Source organism: Oncorhynchus nerka, linkage group LG23, assembly GCF_034236695.1.
Source record: "Oncorhynchus nerka isolate Pitt River linkage group LG23, Oner_Uvic_2.0, whole genome shotgun sequence".
Classification (NCBI taxonomy): Eukaryota; Metazoa; Chordata; class Actinopteri; order Salmoniformes; family Salmonidae; genus Oncorhynchus; species Oncorhynchus nerka.
Window position 1 is genome coordinate 33,149,396 of NC_088418.1, and position 17,536 is coordinate 33,166,931.

At 44.5% G+C, this 17,536-nt stretch overlaps 1 protein-coding gene across 1 annotated transcript in view; it reads left to right on the plus strand.

The window, feature by feature from the left end:
• The window catches only part of nrg3b (neuregulin 3b), a 438,765-nt gene that overhangs the window by 407,080 nt on the left and 14,149 nt on the right, over positions 1-17,536 (plus strand). Inside the window, exon 7 of the mRNA XM_029629772.2 lies at positions 9,535-9,650. Coding sequence (XP_029485632.1) covers positions 9,535-9,650 — 116 coding nt within the window. The remainder of the gene's footprint in view (positions 1-9,534; positions 9,651-17,536) is intronic.

Below are 17,536 nucleotides of genomic sequence, written 5' to 3' on the forward strand. Positions count from 1 at the left end.
TGGCGTAGGAACAGTGGGTTAACTGCCTTGTTCAGAGGCAGAATGGTTATGTTGATATAGGACTCATTTTACTGTGGATATAGATACTTTTGTGAAGATGCTGGAGGAAATGGGTACAAGGTCCTTTGCTGTTGTTCTGGGATTGATTTGCACTTTTTGCACCAAAGTACGTTCCTCTTTAGGAGACAGAACGTGTCTCCTTCCTAAGCGGTATGACGGCTGCGTGGTCCCATGGTGTTTATACTTGCGTACTATTGTTTGTATTGTTTGTACAGATGAACGCGGTAAATTGCTCCCAAGGATGAACCAGACTTGTGGAGGTCTACAATTTTTTTCTGAGGTCTTGGCTGATTTCTTTTGATTGTCCCATGATGTCAAGCAAAGTGGCACTGAGTTTGAAGGTAGGCCATGAAATACATCCACAGGTACACAAGTCTCCGACCACTACCTTGTATCCTTTTCCCTCTTGCTCTCATCCAACACTTCCCACACTGCCCCTACTCGGATGGTATCGCGCCGTCCCAATCTTCGCTCTCTCTCCCCCGCTACTCTCTCCTCTTCCATCCTATCATCTCTTCCCTCTGCTCAAACCTTCTCCAACCTATCTCCTGATTCTGCCTCCTCAACCCTCCTCTCCTCTCTTTCTGCATCCCTTGATTCTCTATGTCCCCTATCCTCCAGGCCGGCTCGGTCCTCCCCTCCTGCTCCGTGGCTCGACGACTCATTGCGAGCTCACAGAACAGGGCTCCGGGCAGCCGAGCGGAAATGGAGGAAAACTCGCCTCCCTGCGGACCTGGCATCCTTTCACTCCCTCCTCTCTACATTTTCCTCTTCTGTCTCTGCTGCTAAAGCCACTTTCTACCACTCTAAAGTCCAAGCATCTGCCTCTAACCCTAGGAAGCTCTTTGCCACCTTCTCCTCCCTCCTGAATCCTCCTCCCCCTCCCCCTCCTCCCTCTCTGCAGATGACTTCGTCAACCATTTTGAAAAGAAGGTCGACGACATCCGATCCTCGTTTGCTAAGTCAAACGACACCGCTGGTTCTGCTCACACTGCCCTACCCTGTGCTCTGACCTCTTTCTCCCCTCTCTCTCCAGATGAAATCTCGCGTCTTGTGACAGCCGGCCGCCCAACAACCTGCCCGCTTGACCCTATTCCCTCCTCTCTTCTCCAGACCATTTCCGGAGACCTTCTCCCTTACCTCACCTCGCTCATCAACTCATCCCTGACCGCTGGCTACGTCCCTTCTGTCTTCAAGAGAGCGAGAGTTGCACCCCTTCTGAAAAAACCTACACTCGATCCCTCCGATGTCAACAACTACAGACCAGTATCCCTTCTTTCTTTTCTCTCCAAAACTCTTGAACGTGCCGTCCTTGGCCAGCTCTCCCGCTATCTCTCTCAGAATGACCTTCTTGATCCAAATCAGTCAGGTTTCAAGACTAGTCATTCAACTGAGACTGCTCTTCTCTGTATCACGGAGGCCCTCCGCACTGCTAAAGCTAACTCTCTCTCCTCTGCTCTCATCCTTCTAGACCTATCGGCTGCCTTCGATACTGTGAACCATCAGATCCTCCTCTCCACCCTCTCCGAGTTGGGCATCTCCGGCGCGGCCCACGCTTGGATTGCGTCCTACCTGACAGGTCGCTCCTACCAGGTGGCGTGGCGAGAATCTGTCTCCTCACCACGCGCTCTCACCACTGGCGTCCCCCAGGGCTCTGTTCTAGGCCCTCTCCTATTCTCGCTATACACCAAGTCACTTGGCTCTGTCATAACCTCACATGGTCTCTCCTATCATTGCTATGCAGACGACACACAATTAATCTTCTCCTTTCCCCCTTCTGATGACCAGGTGGCGAATCGCATCTCTGCATGTCTGGCAGACATATCAGTGTGGATGACGGATCACCACCTCAAGCTGAACCTCGGCAAGACGGAGCTGCTCTTCCTCCCGGGGAAGGACTGCCCGTTCCATGATCTCGCCATCACGTTTGACAACTCCATTGTGTCCTCCTCCCAGAGCGCTAAGAACCTTGGCGTGATCCTGGACAACACCCTGTCGTTCTCAACTAACATCAAGGCGGTGGCCCGTTCTTGTAGGTTCATGCTCTACAACATCCGCAGAGTACGACCCTGCCTCACACAGGAAGCAGCGCAGGTCCTAATCCAGGCACTTGTCATCTCCCGTCTGGATTACTGCAACTCACTGTTGGCTGGGCTCCCTGCCTGTGCCATTAAACCCCTACAACTCATCCAGAACGCCGCAGCCCGTCTGGTGTTCAACCTTCCCAAGTTCTCTCACGTCACCCCGCTCCTCCGCTCTCTCCACTGGCTTCCAGTTGAAGCTCGCATCCGCTACAAGACCATGGTGCTTGCCTACGGAGCTGTGAGGGGAACGGCACCTCAGTACCTCCAGGCTCTGATCAGGCCCTACACCCAAACAAGGGCACTGCGTTCATCCACCTCTGGCCTGCTCGCCTCCCTACCACTGAGGAAGTACAGTTCCCGCGCAGCCCAGTCAAAACTGTTCGCTGCTCTGGCCCCCCAATGGTGGAACAAACTCCCTCACGACGCCAGGACAGCGGAGTCAATCACCACCTTCCGGAGACTCCTGAAACCCCACCTCTTTCAGGAATACCTAGGATAGGATAAAGTAATCCTTCTCACCCCCCTTAAAAGATTTAGATGCACTATTGTAAAGTGGCTGTTCCACTGGATGTCTTAAGGTGAACGCACCAATTTGTAAGTCGCTCTGGATAAGAGCGTCTGCTAAATGACTTAAATGTAAATGTACACCTCCAATCGACTCAAACAATGTCAATTAGCCTATCAGAAGCTTCTAAAGCCATGAAATCATTTTCTGGAATTTTCCAAGCTGTTTAAAGGCACAGTCAACTTAGTGTATGTAAACTTCTGACCCACTGGAATTGTTATACAGTGAATTATAAGTGAAGTAATCTGTCTGTAAACAATTGTTGGAAGAATGACTTGTGTCACAATTTAGATGTATTAACCGACTTGCCAAAACTATAGTTTGTTAACAAGAAATTTGTGAAGTGGTTGAAAAACGAGTTTTAATGACTCCAACCTAAGTGTATGTAAACTTTCGACTTCAACCGTATATTTAAGATAAGTACACTCTTTGAAAAAAAATCTTGATAGGTTCTTTGTCAGGGGTGAGGGGTATATGTGTAACCATTTTCACAAGCAGGGTTCTTTACTGCTGTGATGGTTATGAATAATGGTTATGAATAACCATCCTGTTTTTCCTCTCTTCACCATGTTTTTCTTTTATGCCATGAAATGCTGCTCATTAGGCCTGTTTCCTCTTATTTATAGACTGTGTGGAGATACACTGAGTGTAAAAAAACATTAGGACCACCTTAGCTTTCCATGATATAGGTTGACCATGTGAATCAAGGTGAAAGCTATGATCCCTTATTGATGTCACTTGTTAAAGCCTCCATTTCATTCAGTGTATATGAAGGGGAGGAGACAGGTTAAAGAAGGATTTTTAAGCCTGGAGGCAATTGAGACATGTATTGTGTACGTGTGCTATTAAGAGGTTGAATGGGCAAGACAAAATATTGATGTGCCTTTGAATCGGTATGGTAGTAGATGCTAGGCACACCGGTTTGAATGTGTCAAGAACTGAAACGCTGCTGGGTTTTTCATGCTTAACAGTTTCCTGTGTGTTTCAAGAATGGTCCACCACCCAAAGGACATTCAGCCAACTTGGCACAACTGTGGGATGCATTGGAGTCAACATGGGCCAGCATCCCTGTGGAACGCTTTCGACACCTTGTAGAGTCCAAGCCTTGACAGTTCCCCAAAAGTTCAAATCCCCACACAGCAAATTTGTAAGTGTTAAAATCTTGGCTCTCAGGTAAAAAGAGTTGTGAGTGTTGATTCTGCACACTCAAAAAAAGGGTTCCAAAGGGATCTTCGGCTGTCCCCAAAGGAGAAACCTTTTTTGGTTCCAGGTAGAGCCCTTTTGGTTCTAGGTAGAACCATTTTGGGTTCCATATAGAACCCTTTGTAGAAAGGGTTCTACAAATTATTTGATAAAATATTGATTTAGGCCTTTACTACTAAAGCCCATAGAAATGCATTGAATGACATAATGTCAAAAAGGACAGTAAAACATGTTTACTTAAAGAAACAAGGTTTTGAAATATCTGTCCTTACACATACAGTATTTAACCCCTTTTTGGGGTAGGCACAAAACTACCTTCATACTTTCATTAGTTTTTTAAAGAACCTGTACCGGTTACCTTCAGACAAGTCCTATGACACTTGTGGGTATTTTAAAGCAAAATGCCATCGTGTTCGTGAGTCTCCCTTTCCACAGAGTGGTCACAATACTTTGTAGGTCCAACCGTTTGAACGCTACAGAAGTTTTTTGGGATGTCTCATGGTCTGACAAACATCGCTCTAGGTTTGCCACCTGGCAAATGCAATGGATTTGGAAGCATCAAATGCAAAAAACCTTGATATCTCTTGCTTAAACTGACAGATTTTGTTGAGGCTTTTTTTGTTATGTAACTAGGGGGATAAACACTATTATTACACACAGAGTCCATGCAAGTGACTTGTTATGCAAATGTTTTCTCCTGGACTTATTTATGCTTGCCATAACAGAGGTTGAATAATTGACTCAAGACATTTTTTTGCATTTTTTATTAATTTGTAAACATTTCAAAAACATTATTCCACTTTGACATTATGGGGTATTGTGTGTAGGCCAGTGACATAACATTGCAATTGAATCCATTTTAAATTCAGGTAACACAACAAAATGTGGAAAAGGTGTGTGACCATGTTCTGACGACACTGTATGGTAATAAAGGGTTTAAGTTTAATTCAAACATAATCACTGAGGCCTCACTGAGGCGCCAGACTTGGTGAAGGCTTCATGAATAGAAGTTATTGAATGCAACAATAATATCTTTATCACTAACAAACACAATCATGGGTGATTATATTTCACATTCACTTGAAAGGCATGCTGGAAAATATGCAAATGCAGCTTTACAACATACAATGATAAACCCGCCCCCAACTCAAATAAAGTGTTCATTTAAGTTGTAATTTGCAACACCCAGTTTGTGAACACTTTGAAAAGTGTTAGGTTAACACTATTTCGGTGTGTCACATACAGTATAATGTCTAAAAAAGTGTTGAATTTAAGTGCCTTCTGATGAAGATCATCAAAGGTAAGTGAATATTTATAGTGTTATTTCTAACCTCTGTTGACTCCAACATGGCGGATATTTCTCTGGCTGGATTGGGCTCTGAGCGCCGCTCTAAGATTATGCTTTTTCCGTAAAGTTTTTTTTTAAATCTGACAGCGGTTGCATTAAGGAGAAGTCTATCTTTAATTCTGTGAATGACACTTGTATATTTTATATATTTTGGAATGAAAACATTACTGCACGTAAGGCGCCAATGTAACCTGAGATTTTGGGATATAAATATGCACATTATCAAACAAAACATACATGTATTGTGTAACATGATGTCTTATGAGTGTCATCTGATGAAGATCATCAAAGGTTAGTCATTTTATCTATATTTCTGCTTGTTGTGATTCCTATCTTTGGCTGGAGAAATGGCTGTGTTTTTTTGACTAGGCGGTGATCTAACATAATCATATGTTGTGCTTTTGCTGTGAAGCATTTTTGAAATCGGACACGATGGGTAGATTAATAACAAGAAGTGTATCTTTCATTTGCTGTATTGGACTTGTTCATGTGTGAAAGTTACATATTTCTATTAAAGAAAAATGCTATTTTTATTCCTCTGCAAGTTTTGATCCTTTATATTGGGCAGACAGACCAGTTTCCCACCTCTTCCCGCTGCCACCTGCCTCCTCTATTTTTTGGGTAATGCTGTAATCAATTGGTAGTACACTTGGATTAAGCAGGAAGATAACTGATAACTCCATGAAAGACATAACTCTGCCATTCAAATTTCCAATATAATTTAAGAACAAAATACCCTTTTCAAACATTTTTCCCATAAATACAGGTCATTTATCAACCAGCACATTTGAGTTCAACCCATAATATTTGCTGTAATATTTGTTATATATTTTCAGGGGGATGAAATTTAAATTGTAGCCAGCTCTGCAATGCTTGTTTGAAAAAGAGAGATACTTTGAAAAAAGTATAATTTTCAATTAATCGAAAAAGAGACATGGCAATCTGCACAAAGGCAAAAAGACCATTTATAAACAATGGATGAGCTTTTCTTAGTAATCTACTTGAGAACCATTTAGGATTCAAGTAAAACTTTTGAATAAGTGAAGCTTTCGAGAAAGATTTAGTGCTTTTATATTTAATAATCTCAACCCACCCAATTTAATTATTTTTATTTTTTATTTTACCTTTATTTTACTAGGCAAGTCAGTTAAGAACAAATTCAGTCGGGGACCCTTGGTCTTGTCGCTCCGAGCACCAAGTTTTTTTTACTGTCTATAGAGGAAAATTCAAGGCAGATTGCATGAATTCTCTGATCACGTCCTCTGGCTTATTCCCAGAAAATATATTTTCACGCATGCTACGACATTTTTTATGTCTAGCAGCGACTCCTTCAGCACCCTGTTTTCCGTGTGTAGACAATCCATTTTAGAATCGTGAATTTTTACCTTGGCTGTGAGTGCCTTGTTCTCTCCTTGGAGCGTGAGAATTTCACTCTGGCTAAACTCCAAACTCCCCCTCAGCCCTGCTACCTCCTCACACAACTTTTACAGTGTTGCATGGATTCCAACCAGAGCACTAGCCTCTACTTCAACGGTAAGTATGTCGTCCGTGTCTGTAGAATCTGTTTTTCTTTTTTTTGTCGGGTTAGAGTTCTTTTGTGAGGTAGTCGGATCTTTCCATGATGGAGTATGTTGTTCCTCCAATAACGCAAAGCTGTTGGTACTCGTCAATTTCCCTCAGGATCTCCTTAGTATCCAGGTTGGCTCTTACTGCAACCAGTTGTTTTTCAAACGTTTTTAACGCGTCTTTCCCATGACGACGACCGGTGTCTGTAGTACAGCCACCTAAGCACTGTTGTTGGCAACCAAGAGGCTGTGATATCAAATCCAGGCTGAGGTTGAGTCCCAAGTGTGTTAACAGTAAATCATTTTACTGTAATACATATCCTATAAAATTACAATAACTTACTGGGTCCTGAGTTGCTACGTATATATTGGCACCCTAAATAATGTTGTCACTTTTTCTAAATAATTCCCTAATTCTTCTAAAATAAGTAAAACAATACAAAATCATTTTGATCACAACTTGTAATTTGATTTTGAACATTGCAGAACCAATTTTATTTCTGTAAACGTAAGGTTTTAATTTTTATTTAGATAATAAAGACAAATGATATGGACAAAATTATTGGTAGTTGGCTGCACAGCCTTTGGCTAAGATAACTGCCAACAAAATCTTCTTGTCGCCATCAATAAGATTGGTGCACATTTCTACTAGCAATATGGCCAAACCTTCAATGTTTGATTCAGGTTTAACCCTAAACCTCACCCTAACCCTGCTGATTGCACACATTCAAGGACCCACTACCAGACACAGCAAAACATAGGAAGAGCCCATTTCTGAACGAGACACAAGAAAGCCTGAGTGAACTATAAAAATAATAAACAAGCCTAAATCCATGGGGAAATGTTCTGTGGACCAATGAAACAAAATTAGAGCTCTTTGGCAATACAGATTAGCGTTGTGGTTACTGACGACCAAATGAAGCATTCGATGAAAAGTACAATCAAACAGGGGAGGATTGATAATGCTGTGGGATTGCTTTGCTGTCTCTGGTACTGTAAGGCATCATGAAATTAACAGATTATTAGGTGTTTTGGAGTCCAATGTTCAACCTAGTGTCCAAAAACTGAGTGGCCAGCGAAGAGTCAAAATCTGAATCGCATCCAAAACTTATGGCGAGATCTGAAAACAGTTGGTGAAGGGCACCCCTTAAACATTGAAGAATTAGAGCAGTTTGATGCTAGAAAATGGGTCAAATTGCCAGAAGAACGGTGCAGCAAGCTCATTGCTGGCTTAAAGAAGCTTGTGCTTTTAGTTATTTTGGCCAAAGGCTGTGCAACTAAGTACTAGCTCCAGGGTGCCAATAATTTTGTCCATGCCATTTGTCTTTATTTTCTGAATAAATATTTGTGATAATAAATAATATTTATTGACCTTCTGAACCTCTCTGTGGATATTTTAGGCAGGATGAACCTGTTACTGAAGCTCCTACTGTGTTGCATTAGAGTGCTGTGGAGTGGGTGTGCGTCATTGTCCATGATCATGTGTGTTTTAGCTTGTAGACTTCTATGAACATGCCATGCATTGACTCTAGACTGCATCTGATTGTAGCACTTTATTTCTTTATGATTTTACCCCCAAAAATAATGTCATTTTTTTTATTTTTTTTAAATAGGGAACTATTTAAGAAAAGTGCAAGGGTGCCAATATATTTGGCCGCACCTGTATATACTGTATATGTCAATGAAAACACAAACAACAACAAAAACAAATGTGACAGTTTAAGAGAGGAGGTTCCACAACTGGCAGAAGTCTCCAGCGAAACATTTCATCTCATAGTTTTACGACATCCTGGTCATGTTTGCACTGACAGACTCCAAAGACACCGATTGCAATCCTGCCTTCTCATGTCATTTTCCTCTTAAGTCCTGTTCCCCCAGCCAAGTTTGTGATGGTGGTCAAAATTATCACATTTTCCTGCACCGGAGGAGAACAAGCTGTAACAGGTCCCTAAGGGAGTCAAGGGTGTGAAGGGAGAGAAGAGTGAGTAAGCTTGTCAGCAATGAGAGCTCTGAAAAACTCCCCAAATGGAACCCTATTCACTAGTGCACTACCCTATTCACTGTGCATGATATAAGTAGGGAATAGGTTGCAATTTGAGACACAACCTAAGTCACATCCAATCGCTTTAATAATGAACCGTAAGGACGGAGGCTGACAAACATAAGAACTTTAGTCACTGGAATAACACCATTATCTTCTATTATTCTCTGTGTTCATGAGGCTTTGGGGCATCGCACTGCGCCTTGCGTGCATCAAGGATCCCAGTACAGGGGCCCTTGTGAGATAATGGTTCTAATTTTGATAGAGGAAAAAATTGAGAATTGAGGCAAAATTCTTTAGGAATCCATTAATGTAATCTTGTCTGGGATTAATTTCTGGCCTCTGTAGATAGTCGTGGGAGAGCCGCCATGTAGTGTAATCAGAAAGTGTTGACTTAATCTGCAGTTTAATTAAAGGGACTGCCTGGGCTGGGAGGGCCATATATCATGGGGAAACATCTCCTACATTGACTCAGGACTATTGCAGCTGCATCTGCTGAGTGTATATCGTGTTATCTTAGGCTATTGTGTATGTGGCCCTGTGTGCGTACGTGTATTCATTATGTTTGTATATGTCCACAAACTGTATGGGGTCCTAATATCTACTTTCCAATTTCCTATTTTCCTGAAATCATGTCCTTATTTGGCCTTTGTTTTCTTTCACTGCAGTGCTGCAAATCTCATGGGTCCTCCCCTCCTGAAGGAGACAGCAGTCTGCCAGCTGGCGCACCCACAGCAGCTCCACCTATTCTCAACAGAGCACTCTCCAAAGGGAAACGCTTCAGGTACTTGTACAGTAGAAATTCTTCTCTCGTTCTTCCCTCACCTCTAGTTTAAATGGGCCGCTCAAGTTACAGAAGTGGATGCAGCCAGGTAAGACATTTAATCAACCCCAAATTGGCACAATATGTTATTGAAAAAAAACAGTGCGTTCATGGAATGTAAAAAAAGATTTATGGTAATTGTAATTGGTAATAAACATGTTACTATGCATTTAGGCTCCGTTGCAAGGCACAAAGGCCCTTATCTGCATCAAAAGCCGTCTGAATCGGGACATTTCCATTTGATTTACAGTTCTACGAAGTTAGCGGCAAGCATGAAAATCACACCGATGGCTTCACAACAGATGGGGAAATGTAAACTCAGCAAAAAAAGAAACGTCCTCTCTCTGTCAACTGCATTTATTTTCAGCAAACTTAACATGTGTAAATATTTGTATGAACATAACAAGATTCAACAACTGAGACAAACTGAATAAGTTCCACAGACATGTGACAGACAGAAATTGAATAATGTGTACCTGAACAAAGGGGGAGTCAAAATCAAAAGTAACAGTCAGTATCTGGTGTGACCACCAGCTGCATTAAGTACTGCAGTGCATCTCCTCCTCATGGACTGCACCAGATTTGCCAGGCACCTGCAAGTTCCCAGACACTTCTGGGGGGAATGGCCCTAGCCCTCACCCTCCGATCCAATAGGTCCCAGACGTGCTCAATGGAATTGAGATCCGGGCTCTTCGCTGGCCATGGCAGAACACTGACATTCTTGTCTTGCAGGAAATCACGCACAGAATGAGTAGTATAGCTGGTGGAATTTTCATGCTGGAGGGTCATGTCAGGATGAGCCTGCAGGAAGGGTAACACATGAGGGAGGAGGGATGTCTTCCCTGTATATATTTCGTATATATTTTCAAATATTTTTTTAACCCAATGTGGTATGGATCTGCTATTTTCTTTACATTAGAACCGGAACCCCGAAACAAAGCTAGACAGCTAAATAGCTACTAGCTAGTAGTCAGCTAGCCACTGCTAGCGGTCATCAGCTAACCTTTAGCCCGGTCAACTCCTGCCAGGCTGCACAGCGCGATTCAACCAAGAGCATACCGGACTTATTTTTCTCCAGCACATCTCTGGATTCCTACAGCAAGCTCTGAACCTTTGTACTTGGATCATCGCAGCTAACTAGCTGCTATCCGAGTGGCTACTAATGGCTAACATCTCTGACCCGAAGCAAACACAAGACCAGTTAGCCTGGAGCTAGCCTATGCTAGGCCCATCTCCCGGCCAGCTGAAGAGATCCATCAACCACTCCTTGGGCTACAATACCTATTTTGCCAATTGGCCTGGACCCCTTTTACTGCTGACACGGAGCCCCGCTGATCCATCACGACTGGTCTACCGACGTAATCAGCCCAAGGGTGGTTTCAACAGGCTCCTCCGTCGCGATGTCCCCTGAGTGCTCATCTGCTAGCCTGCTAGCCGCGGCCCACTAGCTGTCTAGAGCATATCGGACTGTTAGCTGAAGAATTCCATCAGCCAATTTCTTGGGCTACAATAACTATTTTGTCAATTGGCCTGGACCCTTTTACTGCTTACATGGAGCCCTGCCGATCCATCATGACTGGTCTACTGACGTAACCGCCAGAGGGGGCAAAAACAGACTATTTCGTCGCGACGTCCCACTAAAGCCCTTCTGCTAGCCTGCTAACCCCGGCCCGCTAGCTGTCTGAATTGGCGTGTCTCCAGCTACTCACTGGAACCTATGATCACTCGGCTATGCATATCTTTCCCTAATGTCAATATGCCTTGTCCATCGCTGCTTTGGTTTTGTGATTAGTGTTTTATTTCACTGTAGAGCCTCCAGCCCTGTCCAGTATGCCTTAGCTCACCCTTTTGTTCCACCTCCCACACATGCGGTAACCTCACCTGGTTTAAATGGTGTCTCTACAGACAATACCTCTCTCATCATCACTCAATGCCTAGGTTTACCTCCACTGTATTCACATCCTACCATACCTTTGTCTGTACATTATGCCTTGTTCCTATTCTTCCGCACCCAGAAATCTGCTCCTTTTACTCTCTGTTCCCGAACGTACCAGACAACCAGTTCTTATAGCCTTTATCCTACTCCTTCTCTGTTCCTCTGGTGATGTAGAGGTTAATCCAGGCCCTGCAGCGCCTAGCTCCACTCCCATTCCCCAGGCACTCTCATTCCCCAGGCACTCTCATTTGTTGGCTTCTGTAACCGTACAAGCCTTGGTTTCATGCATGTTAACATTAGAAGCATCCACCCTAAATTTGTTTATTCACTGCTTTATAGCACACTCCGCCAACCCGGATGTCCTAGCTGTGTCTGTATCCTGGCTTAGGAAGGCCACCAAAAATCCTGAAATTTCCATCTCTAACTATAACATTTCCGACAAGATAGAACTGCCAAAGGGGGCGGAATTGCAATCTACTGCAGAGATAGCCTACAGAGTTCTGTCATACTATCCAGGTCTGTGCCCAAACAATTTGAGCTTCTACTTTTAAAAATCCTCCTTTCCAGAAACAAGTCTCTCACAAGCCCCCAGCTGTGCCATGGACACCGTATGTGAATTGATTGCCCCCCATCTATCTTCAGAGCTCGTACTGTTAGGTAAACTAAACTGGGACATGCTTAACACCCCGGCCGTCCTACAATCTAAGCTAGATGCCCTCAATCTCACACAAATGATCAATGAACCTACCAGGTACAACTCCAAATCCATAAAGACAGGCACCCTCATAGATCATCCTGACCAACCTGCCCTCCAAATACACCTCTGCTCTCTTAGAGATCACTGCCTCATTGCCTGGGTCCTCCGTAAAAACCCTTCAGCGAGCAGGCATTTCTAATCGACCTGGCCCGAGTATCCTGGAAGGATATTGACCTCATTCCGTCAGTAGAGGATGCCTGGTTATTCTTTAAAAGTGCTTTCCTCGCCATCTTAAATAAGCATGCCCCGTTCAAAAAAATAGTGAACCAGGAACAGATATAGCCCTTGGTTCACTCCCCAGACCTGACTGCATTTGACCAGCACAAAAACATCCTGTGGCGTACTGCATTAGCATCCAATAGCCCCCGCGATATCAAATCAAATCAAATCAAATCTGCAACTCTTCAGGGAAGATAGGAACCAATATACACAGGCAGTTAGGAAAGCAAAGGCTAGCTTTTTCAAACAGAAATTTGCATCTTATAGCACAAACTCAAAAAAGTTCTGGGACACTGTAAAGTCACTGTAAAGTCCATGGAGAATAAGAGCACCTTGCAGCTGCACTGAGTCTAGGAAACACTGTCACCACCAATAAATCCACGATAATTGAGAATTTTTCTACGGCTGGCCATGCTTTCCACCTGGCTACCCCTACCCCGGTCAACAGCCCTGCACCCTCCACAGAAACTTGCCCAAGCCTCCCAAGTATCGGCTTCCTATTTCGCAAACAAAGCATCCCTCACTCATGCTGCCAAGCATACCCTGGTAAAACTGACTATCCTACCGATCCTTGACTTCGGCAATGTCATTTACAAAATAGCCTCCAACACTCTACTCAGCAAATTGGATGCAGTGTATCACAGTGCCATCCGTTTTGTCACCAAAGCCCCATATACTACCCACCACTGTGACCTGTATGCTTTCGTTGGCTGGCCCTCGCTTCAATTTCGTCACCAAACCCACTGGCTCCAGGTGTCAGGGATTGGGTGCAGAGTGAAAGTGGAGTCAGGTGCAGGACACAGGTATAGAGTAATCCAACGGAGTTTACTCAAAGAATAAAGCAAAATTCCAAAATAGGAACATACAACACAGCCGGTCACAACTTGCAGACTTGTTTTCGAGTTGCTGTGCGTTTTGTTGCCAACCTATTTTGCTACCTGACAACTTTACGGTTTTACTTTTTAATTACCGTTTATATTTTTTTTCATCAACTTTTTCACTCCGGACTCTTTATCTGAACACGAATCGTCAGGACCTCCAACAGCCGAAGCTAAGTAGTAACATTAACATGATGCCTTCTAATTGCTGTCGCTGTACTCGCCTTACGGCGAGGATAGCTCTGCTATAAGCCCAGCTTCAGACGCAATCGTTAGGCAAGGGTAATTTCAGTGTAGGAAAGGATGAAACAGCGTCTGTGCCACCTGTAAGTACAGATAGTAGTATAAATCCCCTGGCACAGGCCCCGCAGCCGGACAACTTTCTCACGGTTTCTGGAAGGAAATGCTGTAGGAACGCTCAACTGGTGTCGCTCATTCAGCCGACAGAAACTTTCAACCAGTTTTCCCAATTAAGCAGCGAGTCGGAGTCAGAGGCCGAGTCTTCTCTGGTCTCTACTCCTCCCGTTACGGGGTCTGAGACGCCGAAGCTTCCCACCATTAGCTCTGACAAATTGAAAACTCTAGTCATTGGCGACTCCATTACCCGCAGTATTAGACTTAAAACGAATCATCCAGCGATCATACACTGTTTACCAGCGGGCAGGGCTACCGACGTTAAAGGCTAATCTGAAGATGGTGCTGGCTAAAGCTAAAACTGGCGAGTGTAGAGAGTACAGAGATATTGTTATCCACGTCGGCACCAACGATGCTAGGATGAAACAGTCAGAGATCACCAAGCGCAACATAGCTTCTGCGTGTAAATCAGCTAGAAAGATGTGTCGGCATCGAGTAATTGTCTCTGGCCCCCTCCCAGTTAGGGGGAGTGATGAGCTCTACAGCAGAGTCTCACAACTCAATCGCTGGTTGAAAACTGTTTTCTGCCCGTCCCAAAAGATAGAATTTGTAGATAATTGGCCCTCTTTCTGGGACTCACCCACAAACAGGACCAAGCCTGACCTGCTGAGGAGTGACGGACTCCATCCTAGCTGGAGGGGTGCTCTCATCTTATCTACCAACATAGACAGGGCTCTAACTCCTCTAGCTCCACAATGAAATAGGGTGCAGGCCAGGCAGCAGGCTGTTAGCCAGCCTGCCAGCATAGTGGAGTCTGCCACTAGCACAGTCAGTGTAGTCAGCTCAGCTATCACCATTGAGACCGTGTCTGTGCCTCGACCTAGGTTGGGCAAAACTAAACATGGCAGTGTTCGCCTAGGAATCTCACTAGGATAAAGACCACCTCCATTCCTGTCATTATTGAAAGAGATCATGATACCTCACATCTCAAAATAGGGCTACTTAAAATGTTAGATCCCTTACTTCAAAGGCAATTATAGTCAATGAACTAATCACTGATCATAATCTTGATGTGATTTGGCCTGACTGAAACATGGCTTAAGCCTGATGAATTTACTGTGTTAAATGAGGCCTCACCTCCTGGCTACACTAGTGACCATATCCCCTGTGCATCCCGCAAAGGCGGAGGTGTTGCTAACATTTACGATAGCAAATTTCAATTTTTAAAAAAAATGACGTTTTCATCTTTTGAGCTTCTAGTCATTAAATCTATGCAGCCTACTCAATCACTTTTTATAGCTACTGTTTACAGGCCTCCTGGGCCATATACAGCGTTCCTCACTGAGTTCCCTGAATTCCTATCGGACCTTGTAGTCATAGCAGATAATATTCTAATCTTTGGTGACTTTAATATTCACATGGAAAAGTCCACAGACCCACTCCAAAAGGCTTTCGGAGCCATCATCGACTCAGTGGGTTTTGTCCAACATGTCTCTGGACCCACTCACTGTCACAGTCATACGCTGGACCTAGTTTTGTCCCATGGAATAAATGTTGTGGATCTTAATGTTTTTCCTCATAATCCTGGACTATCGGACCACCATTTTATTACGTTTGCAATTGCAACAAATAATCTGCACAGACCCCAACCAAGGAACATCAAAAGTCGTGCTATAAATTCACAGACAACACAAAGATTCCTTGATGTCCTTCCAGATTCCCTCTGTCTACCCAAGGACGCCAGAGGACAAAAATCAGTTAACCACCTAACTGAGGAACTCAATTTAACCTTGCACAATACCCTAGATGCAGTTGCACCCCTAAAAACTAAAAACATTTCTCATAAGAAACTAGCTCCCTGGTATACAGAAAATACCCGAGCTCTGAAGCAAGCTTCCAGAAAATTGGAACGGAAATGGCGCCACACCAAACTGGAAGTCTTCCGACTAGCTTGGAAAGACAGTACTGTGCAGTACCAAAGAGCCCTTACTGCTGCTTGATCATCCTATTTTTCTAACTTAATTGAGGAAAATAAGAACAATCCGAAATTCCTTTTTGATACTGTCACAAAGCTAACTAAAAAGCAGCATTCCCCAAGAGAGGATGACTTTCACTTTAGCAGTGATAAACTCATGAACTTCTTTGAGGAAAAGATTATGATTATTAGAAAGCAAATTACGGACTCCTCTTTAAATCTGCGTATTCCTTCAAAGCTCAGTTGTCCTGAGTCTGCACAACTCTCCCAGGACCTAGGATCAAGAGAGACGCTCAAGTGTTTTAGTACTTAAATGTAAATTTACATTTACATTTACATTTAAGTCATTTAGCAGACGCTCTTATCCAGAGCGACTTACAAATTGGTGCGTTCACCTTAAGACATCCAGTGGAACAGCCACTTTACAATAGTGCATCTAAATCTTTTAAGGGGGGTGAGAAGGATTACTTTATCCTATCCTAGGTATTCCTGAAAGAGGTGGGGTTTCAGGTGTCTCCGGAAGGTGGTGATTGACTCCGCTGTCCTGGCGTCGTGAGGGAGTTTGTTCCACCATTGGGGGGCCAGAGCAGCGAACAGTTTTGACTGGGCTGCGCGGGAACTGTACTTCCTCAGTGGTAGGGAGGCGAGCAGGCCAGAGGTGGATGAACGCAGTGCCCTTGTATGGGTGTAGGGCCTGATCAGAGCCTGGAGGTACTGAGGTGCCGTTCCCCTCACAGCTCCGTAGGCAAGCACCATGGTCTTGTAGCGGATGCGAGCTTCAACTGGAAGCCAGTGGAGAGAGCGGAGGAGCGGGGTGACGTGAGAGAACTTGGGAAGGTTGAACACCAGACGGGCTGCTGCGTTCTGGATGAGTTGTAGGGGTTTAATGGCACAGGCAGGGAGCCCAGCCAACAGCGGGTTGCAGTAATCCAGACGGGAGATGAAAAGTGCCTGGATTAGGACCTGCGCTGCTTCCTGTGTGAGGCAGGGTCGTACTCTGCGGATGTTGTAGAGCATGAACCTACAGGAACGGGCCACCGCCTTGATGTTAGTTGAGAACGACAGGGTGTTGTCCAGGATCACGCCAAGGTTCTTAGCGCTCTGGGAGGAGGACACAGTGGAGTTGTCAACCGTGATGGCGAGATCATGGAACGGGCAGTCCTTCCCGGGAGGAAGAGCAGCTCCGTCTTGCCGAGTTCAGCTTGAGGTGGTGATCCGTCATCCACACTGATATGTCTGCCAGACATGCAGAGATGCGATTCGCCACCTGGTCATCAGAAGGGGGAAAGGAGAAGATTAATTGTGTGTCGTCTGCATAGCAATGATAGGAGAGACCATGTGAGGTTATGACAGAGCCAAGTGACTTGGTGTATAGCGAGAATAGGAGAGGGCCTAGAACAGAGCCCTGGGGACACCAGTGGTGAGAGCACGTGGTGAGGAGACGGATTCTCGCCACGCCACCTGGTAGGAGCGACCTGTCAGGTAGGACGCAATCCAAGCGTGGGCCGCGCCGGAGATGCCCAACTCGGAGAGGGTGGAGAGGAGGATCTGATGGTTCACAGTATCGAAGGCAGCCGATAGGTCTAGAAGGATGAGAGCAGAGGAGAGAGAGTTAGCTTTAGCAGTGCGGAGCGCCTCCGTGATACAGAGAAGAGCAGTCTCAGTTGAATGACTAGTCTTGAAACCTGACTGATTTGGATCAAGAAGGTCATTCTGAGAGAGATAGCG